Source organism: Octopus sinensis, linkage group LG6 (genome assembly GCF_006345805.1).
Source record: "Octopus sinensis linkage group LG6, ASM634580v1, whole genome shotgun sequence".
In the NCBI taxonomy this organism is placed as follows: domain Eukaryota; kingdom Metazoa; phylum Mollusca; class Cephalopoda; order Octopoda; family Octopodidae; genus Octopus; species Octopus sinensis.
The window spans coordinates 47,448,961-47,468,027 of NC_043002.1; the positions used below are offsets into that span (position 1 = coordinate 47,448,961).

General features: G+C 38.0%; 1 protein-coding gene across 14 annotated transcripts in view; it reads right to left on the reverse strand.

Moving 5' to 3' along the window:
• LOC115213470 (agrin) overlaps positions 1 to 19,067 on the reverse strand; it is a 771,489-nt gene that overhangs the window by 22,657 nt on the left and 729,765 nt on the right. For all 14 annotated transcript variants that reach the window (XM_029782456.2, XM_029782458.2, XM_036503873.1 and 11 more), the window contains 3 exons: positions 13,912 to 14,019; positions 13,299 to 13,430; positions 10,518 to 10,643 (listed from right to left, as the gene is read on the reverse strand). In XM_029782456.2, coding sequence (XP_029638316.2) covers positions 10,518 to 10,643; positions 13,299 to 13,430; positions 13,912 to 14,019 — 366 coding nt within the window. The remainder of the gene's footprint in view (positions 1 to 10,517; positions 10,644 to 13,298; positions 13,431 to 13,911; positions 14,020 to 19,067) is intronic.

A 19,067-nucleotide genomic window follows, 5' to 3' on the forward strand; every position in this document is an offset into this window, starting at 1 on the left:
TATATATATAATCATCCTCATCATCGATTAACGTCCATTTTCCATACTGTTATGGGTTAGATGGTTTGATTGAGGTCTGGAGAGTCTGCAACTGCACCAGACTCCAATTTCATCTGGCAATGTTTTTACTGCTGGGTGCCCTTCCTAATGCCAACCACTCCGAGAGTGTAGTGAGTGCTTTTTACAAGCCACCAGCACAGGAGCCAGTCAGGGGTTTCTGACATCAGCCATATTCAGATGGTGCTTTTTATGGGCCACCAGCATGGGAGCGAGACAGGGGGTACTGGCATCGGCCACGTTTGGATGGTGCGTTTTTACGTGCCACTAGCACGGGGGCTAGTCAGGCAGTCCTGGCACTGATCACATTTGGGAGTGCTTTTTACGTGGCACTGGCACGAAAGCCAGTCAGTGCATACTGCCAGTAAGGCAGACTTGGCCTTGACCATATTTGGATGGTGCTTTTTAAATGCCACCAGCATGGGAGCTAGTCAGAGGGCACTGGTCACAGCTAAGATATTGGTTTTACTTGGCTCAACAGGTCTTCTCAAGCATACCATTCCACCAGATGCATCAGGGCTACTCTTAACTGGGCTGGACATGCATGGCTGCAATCTCACTTTAGTTGCCAGGTCTTCTCCATCACAGCACATCTCCAAAGATCTTGGTCTCCTGTCATGGCCTCTGTGAGGCCCAATGTTCAAAGGTCATGCTTCACCATCTCATCCCATGTCTTCCTGGGTCTACCTCTTCCACAGGTTCCTTCAACAGTTAGGGAGTGGAACTTCCTCATACAGCTGTCCTCATCCATATGTAACAGATGACCATACCAGCACAGTCGTTTCTCTTGCACACTACATTTGGAGCTTCGTATGGCTAACTTTTCTCATATATATATATATATATATATATATATATATATATATATATATATATATATATCAGCATCGTCGTTGTTTAATGTCTGCTTTCCATGCTGGGATGGGTTGGATGGTTTGACTGAGGGTTAGCAAGCCAGAAGGATGCACCAGGCTCCAATCTGATCTGGCAAAGTTTCTACAATTGGATGCCCTTCCTAACACCAACCACTCCAAGAATGTTCTAGGTACTTTTTACATGCCACCAGCACGAGGGGCAGTCAGGTAGTATTGTCATCAACCATGCTTGAATGGTGCTTTTTATGTGCTACCAGCATGAGAGCCAGTCAGGCAATACTGATAATGACCACGCTTGAATGATACTTTTTATATACCACTGGCACATGACCAGTCAGGCAGCACTGGCATCAACCATGCTCGAATGGTGCTTTTTATGTGCTACAAGCATGGGTACTAACCAAGTGGTATTGGCAACGACCACACTCAAATGCTTTTTACATGCCACAGGCACGGGTTCCAACCAGGTTGTACAGGCGTCAGCCACAACAATGACTTCACTTGACTCAACAGGTCTTCACAAGCACAATATATATATATATAATTTCTTTTGGATAGGCACATGTGGTAATTAAAAAGTTAGCTTCCCAACCACATAGTCTCAACTTTAGTCCCACTGTGAGGCACTTTGAACAAGTGTCTTCTACTATAGCTCTGAGTTGATGAAAGTCCTGAGTGGATTTGGTAGATGGAAACTGAAAGAAACCTGTCATATATACATGTGTGTGTATGCAGTCAGTGTTCTTCATTTCCAATCTCCCATGTAAACATGTCTGGTTATGGGTAAAATTACCTACATGGATACAGATGAGGGTTGGTAACAGGAAGAGCATCCAGCTGTACGAAAATCCACCTCAACAAATTCTGCCCAACCCATGCAAGCATGGAGGAGTGGCAATGTCATACATATGAAATTGTCAAGAGAGATCATGATGCGTCATCATCATCATTTAGCATCTGCCTTTCATGCAGGCATGGATTAGACAGTTTGACTGAAACTGGTAAGCTGGAGAGCTGCACCAAGTTCCAGACTGATTTGGAGCATGGTTTCTATGGCTGGATGCCCTTCCTAATGCCAACCCTCATTTTACATGTCACTGGTACCAGTAACTGGGTGCCAATTATGTGTCACAAGCATCGGTTACAACTACAATTTCACTTGGCTTGACAAGTCTTCTCAAGCACAGCATATAACCAACGGTCTCAGTCATGTATCATCACCTCTGTGAGGCTCAGTATTCGAAGAGTGCTTTTTATGTGCCACCTGCATGTGTGCCAGTTATGTGTAGCAACTTAAGGAGTTTTAACTTCATGAGTTAGGTGAGCACAGAGCTTCAAAATTGTTTCTATGGTATAAGTATAGTGACTGCTTTTCAGTGCAGTTGAATGGGAGTAGCTTATTATGTCTATGAAATGTTTAGGTTGCAAGGGAATGTTGGCTGTTTGCAGAATGTTAAAGAAGTGCATTTGCCAGTGTATGTATGTGAAAACAGTGACAAATGTCATTATGACATGAAATAAATGTAAGACAGAACTCAGGGGCATGCTACAGTTGATAGAATGCGAGTCAGAAGAAGCTTGTTACTGATGTCAAGAACAAAAATACTTTTATTATAAAATTCAACTTATGATGAGAGTAAACAAAGTTTGTTTTAGAAGCATTGAGATGTATTGAAAGATACAGAAATAAATTTTTTTATTCTCAAACGTCTGATAATGCTAATAGTGTGATCAGGATAACTTATCCATACATTGCAGAAAAATAAGTTACTAGCCAGCCATGAGACTTGAACTCACATCCTTGTGATTATGTGTTAAGTGCTTTACCATTAAGTTAAACTGCCCAATTAGCATTATCATGTGTTTGAGAATAATAAAATTAATTTCTGTATCTTTCAATATATCTCAATGCTTCTAAAACAAACTTTGTTTGTTTACTTTCATCATAAGTTGAATTTAATGTTAGCGTCTTATGAAGTTAAATTTATAAGTTCTAAAATTGCAGAAGAATTCATTACTGGGCAGTTTAGCTTAATGGTAAAGCACTTGATGCATAATCACAGGGATGTGAGTTTGATTCTCACGGCTGGCTGGTAACATATTTTTCTGCAATGTATAGATAATTTATCCTGATCACACTATTTATTAGCATCATCATGCATTTGAGAATTTAAAAAATTATTTCTGCAGCTTTTATTATAATGAATGAATGCAATTGTGTAATTTGACTACAGTGGTGTGTCAACTGACAGAACACAATAATGTCGTCTTAGATACACTATTTGAAAGGAAACACAATGGTCATGGCTGGAAAATCCATAATTGTAAGTCTGCTTAACCTGGGGCTAAACAACAATTTGTCAGTGTTCTGGCTCAATGAACTACAAACTGAAAGAACTTATCTCCTACAAATAAAATAATTATGGACATTTTGGAACAAGTAGGACCATTACACTGCTTCACATCGTTTACAATAATAAGAAATAACATATTTTCTATCACAGTAAGACTTAGCCAAACAAAAAGAAAAGTACTAAATCTTGAGTAATCACCATAAGGAATTATAATCCCAACAGTGTGAAATAGTGAAGATTATATACATATCTTCTGCTTGATTCAGTCATTAGACTGTGGCCATGCTGGAACACTGTCTTGAAGAATTTTTAGTCAAATGAATTGATGCTAGTACTTAATTTTTTTGGCTAAACCTGGTACTTATTCTATCAGTTTCCTTTGCTGAACTGCCAAGTTACAGGGATGTAAACACAACACCCACTATCAAGCAGTGGTCGGACACACACATTATATATATATATTACGATGGGCCTCCCTCAACTTCCATCCACCAAATCCACTCACATATATATATGCATATGTAAATGTGTATATATGATATTCATATATATATACATATATATCAACATCTATCTATCTATCTATCTCCTCTCTCTCTCCCCATATGTATATATATATATACATATATATATCATCATCATCAACACCCATTTTCCATGCTGGCGTGGGTTGGATGGGTTGACTGGGGACTGGCAAGCCAGAAGGCTGCACCAGGCTCCAATCTGATCTGGCAATGTTTCTACAGCTGGATGTTCTTCCTAATGTCAACCACACTAAGAGTGTCCCATCAGCACACGAGCCAGTCGGGCGGCATTGGCATCGACCACGTTCAGATGGTGCTTTCTATGTGCCACCAGCACAGGAGCCAGTCAGGGCGGGGGGCTGGCATCAACAATGTTTGGACAGTGCTTTTTATGTGCCACTGGCACGGGGAGGCAGTCAGGCTGCATTGGCATCGACATGAATGGTGGTTATTGCATGCCACCAGCATGGGAGCCAGCTATGTGGCACAGGCATTGGCCACAACTACAATTTCCATTTTGATTTTGATTTGATTGAGTGATTTTGATTTCAATTGGTCTCCTGAAGCACAGTATGTCACCTGATGATTCAAAGGTACTTTTAAATGGGCTGGCTATGGGACACTGGTATAGGCTATAGCTGTGATCTCATTTTACTTGCTGGGTCTTCTCACTTACAGCATGTCTCCAGAAGTCTCAGTCTTTTGTCATTGCTTCTGAGTGTGTGTTTGTGCATGTGAGTGTGTGTGTGAGAATGTACGCGTGTGTGTGTGTCCATGTGTGTATGGCAAGAATAAGCTTTTAAAAAATGAGATGTCACGTAATCAAATTTTTATTTTTCTTATTCTACATTTTGTACCTATTTAACATCCTGCTTTCTTTTCTTATTTTTCTCAACTGCTTTTTCTCAGAATTTGTTTTGATCTAGGGTCAACACACCCTTATCACAAGCCATATATGGTAATGTGTTGAATGCATTTAGTGTTTGTGATATATGATGAAACTGTTTGCTGTGTGTAGTAGAAGGAATGTTTTAACCTTGCCATCTGGCACCTGTGTCGGTGGCACATAAAAACACCATCCGAAGACCCGGCAAGACTAGTCAGGCCGTAACCCGTGGCCCCTACCTGGGACGTAGTCAGTCCACCTGTGCATACCTTCCTTCTTGTGACACTTGTGAAGACCTGTTGAGGCAAGTGAAAATCAAAACAAATCAAAATAGATGAACATCAATGGAATTTGTATCTTTGTGGTATCAGTGCCGGCGGCACACAAGAAAACCATCCAAATGTGGCCGTAGCCAGTACCGCATCGACTGGCCTCCGTGCTGTGGGCACGTAACAAACACCATCCGATCGTGGCCGTTCGCCAGCCTCATCTGGCACCTGTGTCGGTCGCACATAAAAACACCATCCGAAGACCCTATCGACTGGCCTCCGTGCTGTGGGCACATAAAAACACCATCCGAGCGTGGCCGTCTGCCAGCCTCGTCTGGCACCTGTGTCGGTGGCACATAAAATCACCCACTACACTCTCGGAGTGGTTGGCGTTAGGAAGGGCATCCAGCTGTAGAAACACTGCCAGATCTGACTGGCCTGGTGCAGCCTTCGGGCTCCCCAGACCCTAGTTGAACCGTCCAACCCATGCTAGCATGGAAAGCGGACGTTAAATGATGATGATGATGATGATGAAGCATTTATATATTCTGTACATATATATTTATATGTATATTTTATATATGTGTGAAGGGTGATGTAATGCAATTTATATAACTAACATGAGAACAAAACAGCTGTAAACTAAGGGAATAACTATTTTCTCACTTTATTTGTTTTATCTGATGTGTATATGTATGCATATGTGTGTGTGTGTGTATGTATGTATGTATGTATATATATATCATCATCATCGTTTAATGTCTGTTTTTCACACATATATAAGATATACATATAAATATATATGCACACCAGAATATATAAATAACTGTAAATTAACAGACTATTCTTCAAAATGCTTCATGCTAGGATAAAACATATATATGTGTGTGTGTGTATACAAATGTGTATATAATATGATATTCAAATATATACATATATATCAACATCTATCTATCTATCTATCTATCTATCTATCTATCTATCTATCTATCTATCTATCTATCTATCTATCTATCTATCTATCTGTCTATCTATCTATCTACATTATTTACATTTGACAGATATTTGACCTCATCTTGTTTGTTGTTAACACAACGTTTCAGCTGATATACCATCCAGCCATCATCAGGTGTCTTGGTCAAAATTCGAACGTGAGTTCTCATTCCTAAGGTATTTTTCAATGTTATTATTGTTGTTATTATTATTATTATTTATTATTATTCAGGTCACTGTCTGGAATTGAACTCAGAATCTTGGGGTTAGTAGCCCATGCCCTTAATCACTACACCATAGTAGTAGTAGTTAAGAGCATGTGCTACTAACCCCAAAATTCCGAGTTCGATTCCGGACAGTGACCTGAATAATAATAATAATAATAATAATAACAACATTGAAAAATACCTTAGGAACGAGAACCCAGGTTCGAAGTTTCCCCAAGACATCTGATGAAGGCTGGAGGGTATGTCAGCCGAAATGTTGTGTTAACAGCAAACAAAATGAGAAGAAGTATCTGTCAAATGTAAATAATGTAAATAATGTACATAATTCCTCATCTCTCAAATATAGAACTGTTTCTACCTACCTATACACACACACACACACACATATATATATATATACATAGATATATATACAAATTTTTATATATATATATATATGTATATATGTGTGTGTGTGTGTGTGCATGTGTGTATACAGGGTGGCCCAGAAGTCACTGAGGGGTTTTAATTTTTAATAATTCCCTTATTTTTGTAAAAAGGTGTGAAATTTTAATTCAATATAGAGAAGATAATGGAGATTAATTTGCATTAGTCGTTTTTCATCACATCTCCGTATTACATACGAAAATGACATCTTTTAAATGGCATCCATTTTCAGCTTCACTTTTCGGGATGCAATTCTCTTTCGTGAGAATTCTCAGAGCCCAAAACTGGCAATTTTGTCTGCTGATGAACCCATTCAAATGTAAGTGAGCTTCATCAGACATGATCAGTTTTTGAGTAAAATCCGGGTTATTTTCTGCCAAATCTGGGTCATTTTGCACCTTTAATTACCATAATATGTAATTTTTCTAATTTAATTTTTCATTATTGAATTGATAAAAGGTGGTTTTCTTTTTAATTTATATATATATCAATATATTGATAGAAATGGCACGGCAACAAAAGAATGAAAGAGAACTCAATATTACGTAAATAGAGGAATTTATCTGTAAATATATACGGCAATTATTTGGTAGCCATGATAAAACTCGGAGTTTTATCATGGCTACCAAATAATTGTCACATTTTATATTTTCAGATATATATCAATATATATATATATATATATATATATATATATATATCCCTCGTATTTATCCTAGTCCTCCAGGCAATAACAGAGGAATTCAAGACAAGATGCCCCTGGGAGTGCCTCTATGCTGACGACCTTGCTCTAATTGCTGAGTCACTATCAGAACTAGAGGAGAAGTTTCAGGTGTGGAAAAAAGGATTAGAATCATTGAAGGGCCTTAGAGTTAACCTAGCTGAAACCAAAGTCCTAATAAGTAGAAAGGCAAGCAAACCACAAATCGCTTCAGGTAGATGGCTCTGCTTGATCTGTAGAAAAGGCGTAGGTTGAAACTCTATAAGATGTACCCAGTGTAAGCTATGGACACATAAGAGGTGCAGCAATATCAAGGAAGGCTAACTGGAAGATAATTTTTCTATGTGGCAGATGCTCAGGAGGAATAAACACTGAAAATGTGTAGAGAACAACTTCTACCACATTCCTGGGAGAAAAACTAGAAGTAGTTGATAGCTTCCATTACCTAGATGACCAAGTCAGCAGCAGGGGAGGGTGCGCTAAAAGTGTTGCTGCTAGAATAAGAATAGCCTGGGCAAAGTTCAGAGCTCTTACCTCTGCTGGTGACAAAGGGCCTTTCACTCAGAGTAAAAGGTAGACTGTATGACACATGTGTACAAACAGCCATGCTACATGGCAGTGAAACATGGGCTGTGTCTGCTGAGGACATGCGTAACCTTGCAAGGAATGAAGCGAGTATGCTACGATGAATGTGTAATGTCAGAGTGCATACTCGACAGAGTGTAAGTACCTTGAGAGAAAAGTTGGACCTAAGAAGCATCAGATGTGGTGTGCAAGAGAGACGACTGCACTGATATGGTGAGAATGGATGAGGATAGCTGTGTGAAAAAGTGCCACACCCTAGCAGTTGAGGGAACCTGTGGAACAGGTCGACCCAGGAAAACCTGGGATGAGGTGGTGAAGCATGACCTTCGAAAGTTAGGCCTCACTGAAGCAATGACTAGTGACTGAGGCCTTTGGAAATATGCTGTGCTTGAGAAGGCCCAGCAAGCCAAGTGAGACCATAAGCTCGTGGCCTATGCCAGGGGTGTAACCAGCCCACTTATGCATACCTTTCCTTCATTGGACACTAAACTCTGCTTGTGAAGGCCTGTTGAGGCAAGTGAAATCGAAATCAATTTCGATGACTGGCATCCATGCTAGTGGAGCGCTAAGAGCACCATCTGAGCGTGATCGTTGCAAGAGCAGCTAACTGGCTTCCATGTTGGTGGCACGTAAAAAGCACCATTCAAGTGTGATCATTACCTGCATTGTCTTACTGGCACTTGTGCCGGTGGCACGTGAAAAAACATTCGAGCGAGGTTGTTGCCAGTGCTGCTGGACTGGCTCCTGTGCAGGTGGCATGTAAGAAACACCATTTTAGTGTGGCCGTTGCCCCTCATGCTGGTGGCACGTAAAAGCACCCATTACACTCTTGGAGTGGTTGGCATTAGGAAGGGCATCCAGCAGTAGAAACTCTGCCAGGTCAGATTGAAGCTTGGTGCAGCCATCTGGCTCACCAGTCCTCAGTCAAATCGTTCAACCCATGGAAAGCGGATGTTAAATGATGATGATGAAGATGATGATGATATATATATAAATATATTGTATATATGTACGTGTGTATTTATATCATCATCATCATTTAACATCTGCTCTCTATGTTGGTATGGGTTAGGTGGTTTGACTGTAGCTGATGCGCTAGAGAGAACACCAACCACTCCAGGAGTGTAATGAGAGCTTTTATGTGCCACTACGACTATGATTCACGGGTACCATGTACATGGTACCATCAATGACCTTGACTATGATGCACAAGTGTCATGTACATGGCACTGGCATATATATATATAAATATATATATATAAATAATATATAGATATATGCATATATACATACATATATGTACATACCTACATCTATATGTATATATACATGCATATATGTCAGGTCACTTTCATATGCTACTGGTAACATGTAACCCAGTACAACTTGTTGCATGGTCGGGTTGTTGGTGACTAAACCGGGACCCCCACTGAGCTTGCTTGGTGAAGAGGGTGTTTATTGGACACCCTGCAGGATGAAAAACAAAACCTGTCAAAGGGCGGAGGAACTCTTGAGAGTCAACGGCCATCCAATAAATGTCTTAAGGCTGTCTCATGCGCGGGGACATAGAAATAATCGGACTGAATACCCGATCGCGCGGTTAAACCATTGGGAGTGCAGGACTCCTAGCCTTTGTTAGGGCATCTTTCTCGGAGAAGGTAACTCAGGTAACTGGGATAACTCCGACATAAAACCTGCGGCTCAGTGGTTACTGATGATGTTGACTTGTTCTTCTTTTCGTATTATGTTTGCTGTTGCTTAGTGAGTGGGATTGACTCAGTGCACAGCCTTTCCTCACTTTAAAAAAGATCTTGCACAGGCATTGCACGATAACAACATTGATTAAGCTTCGCGTAATGGCCGTACTCGATAATGAAGGGGGAAGCCACCATGTGTACAGGACATCAAAAATAAACACGTTGAACACAATGAGAAAGAAAAACATAAAAACAAAAACATGGAAACAAACTTCTTTTTTCAAACAACGTAAAAACAGAGTACAAGACATACAACACAAAGAATATTTCCCTTCTTCAGTTGTCCCTGTTTCATCTACTCCACGTTTCCAATGTTTTTTTTTTGATGTCCTGTACCCATATATGCATGTATATATACATATAGATGTAGGTATGTACATATATGTATGTATATATGTATATATTTATATATTATTTATATTATTATATGATCGAATGCCACGCATCCTTTTCCAAGTGTGTGTATATATATATATATATATATATTATATATATATATATATGTATGTATGTCTGTTTGTGTAAGACAGCTTAATATAACTTTAAGATACTTGTTACCCTTAAATACACTAAAAAAGACCTATAAATAAGTTGTTTGTCTTCTTCATATTGATAATTTAGGCATTATCGTGATATGTTCAACAAACATGGAAAGAAATATAAAACAACAAAATAACAAACAAAATGGACGGAAAGAGAGAATATTATGAAATGAGAGTGGGACAAAGAGAAAGAATAAGCGAGAGCAAGAAAGAAAGGGAGAGAATGAGAGAGGGGGAGAGAGAGGTGAGAGAGAGAAGGAGAGGATTATATATTTAGATTTATAAAAGAAAAGATGCATACCATCTGGTTTAGTTGTTTTGAACCACACAGCTATTGTCATTGTGTCTAATAAGTCACTTTCATTCAATGGAAGCTCTATGTATGAGGTACCATTAAATTCTGGGACATCTAACCGTTGAAGTACTTCTGAAAATTTTAATTGAAAATACAATACATTTAAAGAAATCAATAGAAATAAAGTTAAATGGATAACAAAGAGATAAAGTAAATCATTTAGAATTACAAAGACAATTGAAATAAATGGAATTAAAATTCAAAGAATTCAGGGAGGCAGAAAGGATGACAACACGATTATGAATAAGTTGTTTAGACCCCAAGTCAATTCTAATCAAACAGACCTATATTCAAATACTTTCCAGCTCATTTTTATTTCATATATGTGTGTGTGTGTGTGTGTGTGTATCTATCTATTTATCTATCTATCTATCTATCTATCTATCTATCTATCTATCTATCTATCTATCTATCTATCTATATATATATATATATTCTATTATCTTTTTACTTGTTTGACTGCAACCATGCTGGATCATTGTCTTGAAGAACATTTGTTTTTATAGTCCCATAACTTTGGGTTTGGTAAAAAAAAAACTGATAGAATAATTACATAACTTAAAAAAACATAAGTACTGGGGGTGATGTATTCAACCAAATTCTTCAAAATGGTATCCTAGCATGACTGCACTCCAATGACAGAAATAAGTACAAGAGAACAGAAATTAAAAGATAGGTTCTGTAGATTGAACAGGATAAAAAGAACTCTGCCACCGTAGCTCCATGAAGTTACAAAGTATATATATGTATATATTTATATATAGAATGCAGGCATGGGTTAAAAAGCTTGCCTCATAATCATGAGACCTTGAGTTCAATCCTTCTGTGTAGCAGATATCTTTTACCACTTTTCCACAGAAAATTGGTTGACCTAAGTCATTTTGAGCAAGATTGGGTAGACAGAAACTGCACAAAGGCTGTTCAGGTAAACTTATAATTCAAAGATCCATCCTTGTTACACTATGTTATGTTGAGTCTACTTGACAATTATGTCAAAAGTACATGTGTCTGTGGAATAATCAGCCACTAATTTAATGAGTAGTTTGTTGACATGCTCAAACAATGAAGCACTCACATGTCATTATCAACAGGAATGTCTGTCATATATGTGTGCACTCATATAATATATTTATATATATATATAAGTTTATATCTAAAGAAATATTTAGCTGTAAATTGAGCTATTTATATATAGTCATAGGATCATGGTTTCGATTCCTAGACTGGGCACTGTGAGTGTTTATTGAGTGAAAACACCTAAAGCTCTACGAGGCTCCGGTAGGGGGTGATGGCAAACCCTGCTGTACTGTCACCACAACTTTCTCTCACTGTTTCTTCCTGTTTCTGTTGTACCTGTATTTAAAAGGGCCAGCCTTGTCACACTCTGTGTCACACTGAATCTCCCCGAGAACTACGTTAAGGGTACACATGTCTGTGGATGTTCAGCCACTTGCACGTTAATTTCATGAGTAGGCTGTTCTGTTGATCCTTGATCATCATAACTGACAGAGTGGCACTATATATATATATATATATATAGTTGAAATTTATAGAAAAACAAAAAAAGACAGGTGTATAAACAACAAGCAGGTGTGTGTGTGTGTGTGTATATATATATATATATATATATATATATAGAGAGAGAGAGAGAGAGAGAGAAAGAGAGAGAGAGAGCATGCAATTTACATGTAAAAAGGCATTTTTAGATGTTTTGAAAACTACTAAACTACTTGCTAAATTTGTTTAGAAAATAATCAAATTCATAATATCTTCAACTTGCTTTATAATTATGTTCAGAGTAATTAAAACCGATGTGTAGTTTTGTCAATGTTTTACTCATATACTTAGTAAATATGAATAATGAATTAAGATTTGATCAATGTATTTACTTTCACTGAATGTATTTTTATATAAAATAAAATAAAATCCTTTGGGAGTGCAGTCATATGTTTAATGAATGAATTTTAAAATGGAAATTCAATAACCAAATAAACGAGAAATCTAAAGAATTTTTTGAATTAGGAGAAAGAGTAGAGAGCTGACATTAAAGCTTCCATGACAAAGAACTTTAAGAAGTTCGATTTACAGCCATGTGGTTTTGGGTTCAATCCACTGTGCTGTACCATGAGCAGGTATCTTCTATTATAGCCCTGGGCTGACCAATGCCTCATGAGTGAATTTGGTGGATGTAATCTGTGAGAAAGCCCATCATATATGTGTGTATATGTGTGTTTGTCTATAGCCCCTACTTCCTGACAAGTGATGCTGGTTTGTTTGCTTCCCTGTAACTTAGTGGTTTAGCAAAAGAGACTAACAGAATAAGAAGTAGATTTGAAAATAGGTGCTGGGGGTTGATTTATTCTGCTAAAACCCTTTAATGCAGTGCCCCATCATTGCATTAATTCAATGTGACTGTAAACAAGTAAAAGATAAAGAATTAATATTACTTATTTAAAAGCTACTCCTAGATGGAGAAATACAATGGTGCTTACAAACCATTTGTTTAGCTATATGCCCAGTCATTAATGACATCCATCCCTCTTCATAAACTAACTTTAGGGTTTCTTAAATTTGACACTTTTATTACCTTATTAAGTTGTGCCTACAGTTTCACTGTGACTATTAGTTTGATCAAATCACTGCATCTGATGATTGACATTAAAGGTTGAATGTCTTAATTGAATAGTGACAATAGTTGGATAGACTAAGAATTACACTTTATCATACCTTCTTGGCAATTCCGTCCTTTTCTGTCTTCAGGACAAATACATACATATGACCCATGGTCTGTTGGGGTGCAGGTGCCACCACCTTGACATGGGTTATTTATGCACATATCTTCATTTTCACAGTACTTTCCTGAAAAGTAATGAAGTATAATTAATATTAGCATTTAATAAGGGTGCCAAGTGATGGCAAAATTGGTAGAGTAACAAAGTTAATGCCATGTGGTATTTAGTTATGTCTGTTTACATTCCAATTTCAAAGCCTACCAAGGTTAACTTTGCCTTTAGTTCTTCTGTGGGTCAAAAAAATAAGTACAAGTCAAGTACTGAGATCAGTTCAGTTAACTGTACTTTATATTTTTACCCTAGAAAATTAAAAGGATCATGCACATATTAGAATTCAACATATTTTATTAAAGAGAAATATCAATAAAGATTTGTAAAATCTTTCAAAAAGCTGTTATTAAGCACTTAGTGGTTTCAGTTTTAAAGTTTTGCAGCTGATTTGAGAAGAAAATTTAAGAGAGGTGAGGAAGCATAACAGGCAAAAATATCTATCATTATGATAAATGAACAACAGAAAACTGTTTGTGTTAAAAAGTAAAATATTTTACCAATAAATCCTTCTTGACATATACATTGAACCATCACATTATCCAACATCAAACAATTGCCTCCGTTTTTGCAAGGCATACTACTACAAGGATTATTCCCACATTCAGCTGAAAGAAATGAGAATGTTTTAGTGAGTTAGTACTTGTTAGTAATCACTATTAGTAGCATACAACAAATGATACAACTTGCTATCTATGTTAAATATAACAAGCGGGTGAGTTTGGGTTAGTAACCTATGTTGATGACATATAAGAAAGTGTATCTCCATTAGCAATATATTTTAATATAAGTGAGTCTTGGTTAGTAATCTATATTAATGCTGTATGACAAGACAGTGTGTCATTGTTAGCAATCCAAGTTAATGCAACAAGTGAATTTAGTCAACAAATAGTTTGTAGGTTTTCATCTTCAAAGACATGCAAAATAAGAGATCTGTTATTTAAAAACAAGTGAAGGTTAGTGACAGGAAAAGTATCTGGGTTGTAAAAACAATTCCTTAATATAAAAAAGTACCAGTCAAAAATAGAAATCAATTTAATTAACCACCAATCCATCCTCAAAAATTTCCTACAAATTATTTGTATTGTTACAGTAAAGGTGGAAAATAGACTAAAGTCATTAAAGCATCAGTGAGAATTGCATAATTGTTCTGACTCTCTCTACTTCCATCCATCCATCCATCTATCCATCCATTTTCCGCACCCACTATACTTGGAAGGGCTGTGGAGGTAGAGTCCTCAGACATTCCCTCCATTGGGGCCTATCAGAAGCAACCATCATTAGATTTTCTGGCTGGATTTCCAAGCAAGACCAAATGAGACTATGGATATTATCCAACTGTCTTGTTCTTGGTCTACCTCTAGGTCGCCTGCTGATTGGCTTGCCTTGAAGAATCCATCTTGTGACACTCTCTCCTGTGACATTCTAATCATATACCAGTAGTACCGGAGCTGTGACCCCTCAATATGGAAGAGAAGTAGCGTAACCTGGGGAGTCTTTCTGATCACCAAGATAAGCACCCAGTCAAGTAATATTACTCAAGATCTTTAGGTCTCTTTCAGCTGCTTCCATTTTCGATCATATGCTTTTCATTATTATCCAACATTTATGACCATTGGTGAGGATAGACATAAAAACCCAATTTAAGATAGCAAATTTGGTTTCTCTTTGTTTTTGTTTTTTTGCCAAACTCTCCTCTTCTGATGATTGGGTGCTGCAGCTGGTGCATTACTGTGCCAGGACCAGCAATTCTAGAATCCAATTCAGCCTCCTGCCTTCCACCACTTGTCAATATGGCCCAAGATACTTAAGCTTCTCTACTTGTCTCAGTGATGTTCCACTAACATGCAGAGTGTACTGGGAAGACTTTCTAGAGAGGGCTAATGTCTCAATCTTTGCAATACTAATTCTCATACCTGCCTTGCAGCTCTTGACAGCAGATCCCTCATGATCATATTCTGATGAACCAAGTAACACCATGTTGTCTGAAAATATCAGCCAACTGATCCTATTTCCACTGATTGTGATATCACTCCCACAGTGACGACCCAGTTCGTAAAATTTATGAAAAGGGGAAGTGACAATATGCACCCTTGCCTTTATACTTTGAGTTCAAATTCTGTTAATGACAACTTTCCTTTTTATCTTATACAGAAGGATTAAACTCAAGGCCTCATGCTTATGAAGCAAACTTTTTAACCATTCATCCATGCCTGCATTCTATATATAAATATATATAAATATATGTAAATATATATATATATATATATATATATATATATATATATATATATAAAATTAAATAAGTGTAGAAATTGATATTAATCAATTAAAACCAGTAGCGTAGCATATTTTAAAAAAATTCGAAGATTAAAAATTTTATACATACAAGATTAGAGGAATGACCACTAATAGTGGACAGCCTGTATGCTAGAAATAGACCTCAAACTTGCCATTTACCATGGCGAGTTTGACATCTATTTCTAGCATACAGGCTGTCCACTATTAGTGGTCATTCCTCTAATTTTGTATGTGTGTATATATATACTTTGTAACTTTGTAGAGCTAAGGTGGCAGAAGTTTTCTCGTGCTTCCAATAAATATCAAGAGCAAAAGCACACTGAATAACTAGCTGGAGGAAATATCTTCTTGGGGTTAAAATAGAAGTATCATCAGTTCTTAGAGATCACCCACATTAAAGTGGTAATAAACACTACTTTTTGGTTCAGATACTGCTTCTGTCTGAAACATCCTTTTCATCCAAGGTAGAGGACTGCTGGAATTGTTAGAGCATCTACATCTGTTCCAGTGTTTTACACTTTGAGTTAAAAATACCACCACCTATCACCAGTCTCCTCATAGTAGTATACAAGTAACAGTGACTTGAGCAACTTCTCAGTTGTATTGAAGCAAGATAAAGAGTGAATCTTGTATCAAATATGATATGAAATGGTATCAAAAAGATCTCAGACTAGTTCAATAGTGTGCCAACTGATGGCAGCACATTGCTGTGTGCACAGTGAGAGCTAGCAGTGACCTTCATGAGACAGTTTGCTGAGCGACATTACTGTGTTCACTTTGCATGTTGTGAAATTTGTGTTTTTGTGATCACATGTATGCTGTAGTCTGTTATTTTTTGTCATGAACAGGAAGAAAGAACCACAGTGAAAATTTGTATTAAACTTGGGATGTCTGCTACAGAGACATTGAGCATGCTTTGGCAAGCGATGAGGCAAAGGGTTGTATGCAATGTTTTGAGTGGCATGGGTGCTTCAGAAGTGGAAGAACGTCCTTAGAAGATGAGGAGCACTCTGGAATACCTGCCACAAGTGTCACCCCTGGAAATATGGCATTGTGCATCAAGAATTTGCCCCAGGTGCAGACTGTCAATCAAGAGTTCTACTGCAACGTTTTGAGGGAGGACTGGATCCGTGGAGCATGAAGAATTGGTTTCATCACAATGACAATGCACCCTGTTCACCAAACTCTCCTCGGTTGTGAGTTTCTTGCCAAAAACAACATGGTATCACTTCTGCACCTGCCTTATTTGCCAGATTTAGCACCTGTGTTTTTTCATCTCCTCCAAGAGGAAAATGCAGCTCAAAGGTCATCCAGAGCGAATCAGAGAAGGTCCTCAACCTACTTACAAAAATTACTTCTAGGCTGGATTCAAAAAGTGGCAGGCACACTTAGACAGGTATATTGCTGCACAAGGTGTCTATCTCAAAGGAGACGATGTTAAAATTTAAGGAAATAAGTTATTTTTTATTAAACATAACTAGCTCTGAAACTTTTTGATACCACCTTGTAAATGGTAGAACATGGCTGTATAATTAAAATGTTTGCTTCATGACCCCACTATTGTCAGTGACATGAAAAAGCACCTAGTATATTCTATAAATTGATTGGCATCCAACCATATAAATCATGTCAAAGCATGTACTGGAGATTGATAGTCTTCTGATCAGTGAGATCCTGTCAAGCCATCCAATCCAAGCTAGCATGGAAGAAAGATGTTAAATGATAATGTTGATGATGATGATGAGGAGGAGGAGGAGGACGATGACAATGACAATGATAACGATGATGATGATGATGATGCAAGTGATGATGATGATGAGGAGGAGGAGGAATACGACGACGACGATGACAACAATGACGATGTTGATGATGATGATGATGCAAGTGATGACAATGACGACGATGATGGTGATGATGATGATGATGCAAGTGATGATGATGATAAAGTTGCAAGCCATTGCAAGGCCAGATTAAATTTTTTTTTTTTTCATTTCTGAGAAAGTATTAAATACTAAAGTTTTTAGCAAAAGTTTAATTTGAAATTTGTAGCAATGTGTTCAACACAGCAATCATTTTTGACTGTTGCTGCACACTCCTATATTCCCTGTCACATTCACTTATACTAACTGCGTAACCAATGTCATCACTATCTGCATTGTATTCTGTGTTTATGCCGTTGTTGCTATTACCCCCAACTCTACATCAGCATCATTGCCACCCCTATCATTGTCATCATCATCATCATCATCAATATCATCATTATATATCTATGCTGTTACTAACACAAACTGTCCCCACCCCACCCCTACCATCACTGCTGCCGCAACCACAACTATCACCATCATGATCATGATCATCAAATTACCCATGGATTTTGATGAAACTTTTGTTGTAACCATCCAAGCGTTCTTCCTGACAATAGCACAAACCTTCACCATAGACACAACAGCAACTGTTGCCATGATCACAACCAGTGCAAACCATCTTGCCTTAAAATCACTGCTGTGCTTTTTAGAGCAGCAGGTGTTTTGAAACACACACACACACAATCATCCACTAACACATACATCTTAGCACAGGCATCAGGATAACTGTTGCTATAATCAAAAACTCATTGTTACTGATATCACTCACTATTTTAAATGTCTGCTATAGCAACAGTTTCCATTTCCATCACCACTGCCACCGCTGCCAACACCGCCACCACCTCCGCCACCGCCACCGCCACCACCTCCACCACCGCTACCGCCACCACCTCCACCACCGCCACCGCCACCACCTCCACCACCGCCACCGCCTCCACCACCACCACCACTGTTCTCACTGTTGCTTACTACCCCTAACTACCCCTGCTATCTACTTCATCACAATACTTGTCATCTACAGCCAACCAGATATTGTCAGCAAAATAATAATCTGATTAATAAAAGCACAAGTTGCAGTCTATACCAGGTCAGCCACTATTTGAACAAACCTATAATCAATGACAATCTAGCCATGACCAACCTATCTTTCCCGAAATAATTTATCTCATTCTACACACACTACAGGCACAAATATGGCTGTGTGGTTAGAAGTTTACTTCACAATCATGTGGTTTTTTAGGTTCAGTCCCACAATGCAGTGCCTTGCACAAGTATATCCTACTATAGCACCAGACGAACCAAAGTATTTGCCTTGTAAGGGAATTTGGTAGATGGCAACTGTGTTGAAGCCCACTGTATGTACATATACTGAGGAGATGTGAAGGCTTGAAAGGAATGAAACCAGCATCACCTGCCTGATGGGTAATGTCAGTGAGCATCTACAACAAAGTGTAAGAGATTTGAGAGAAAAAGTGGGTATGCTGGGCATG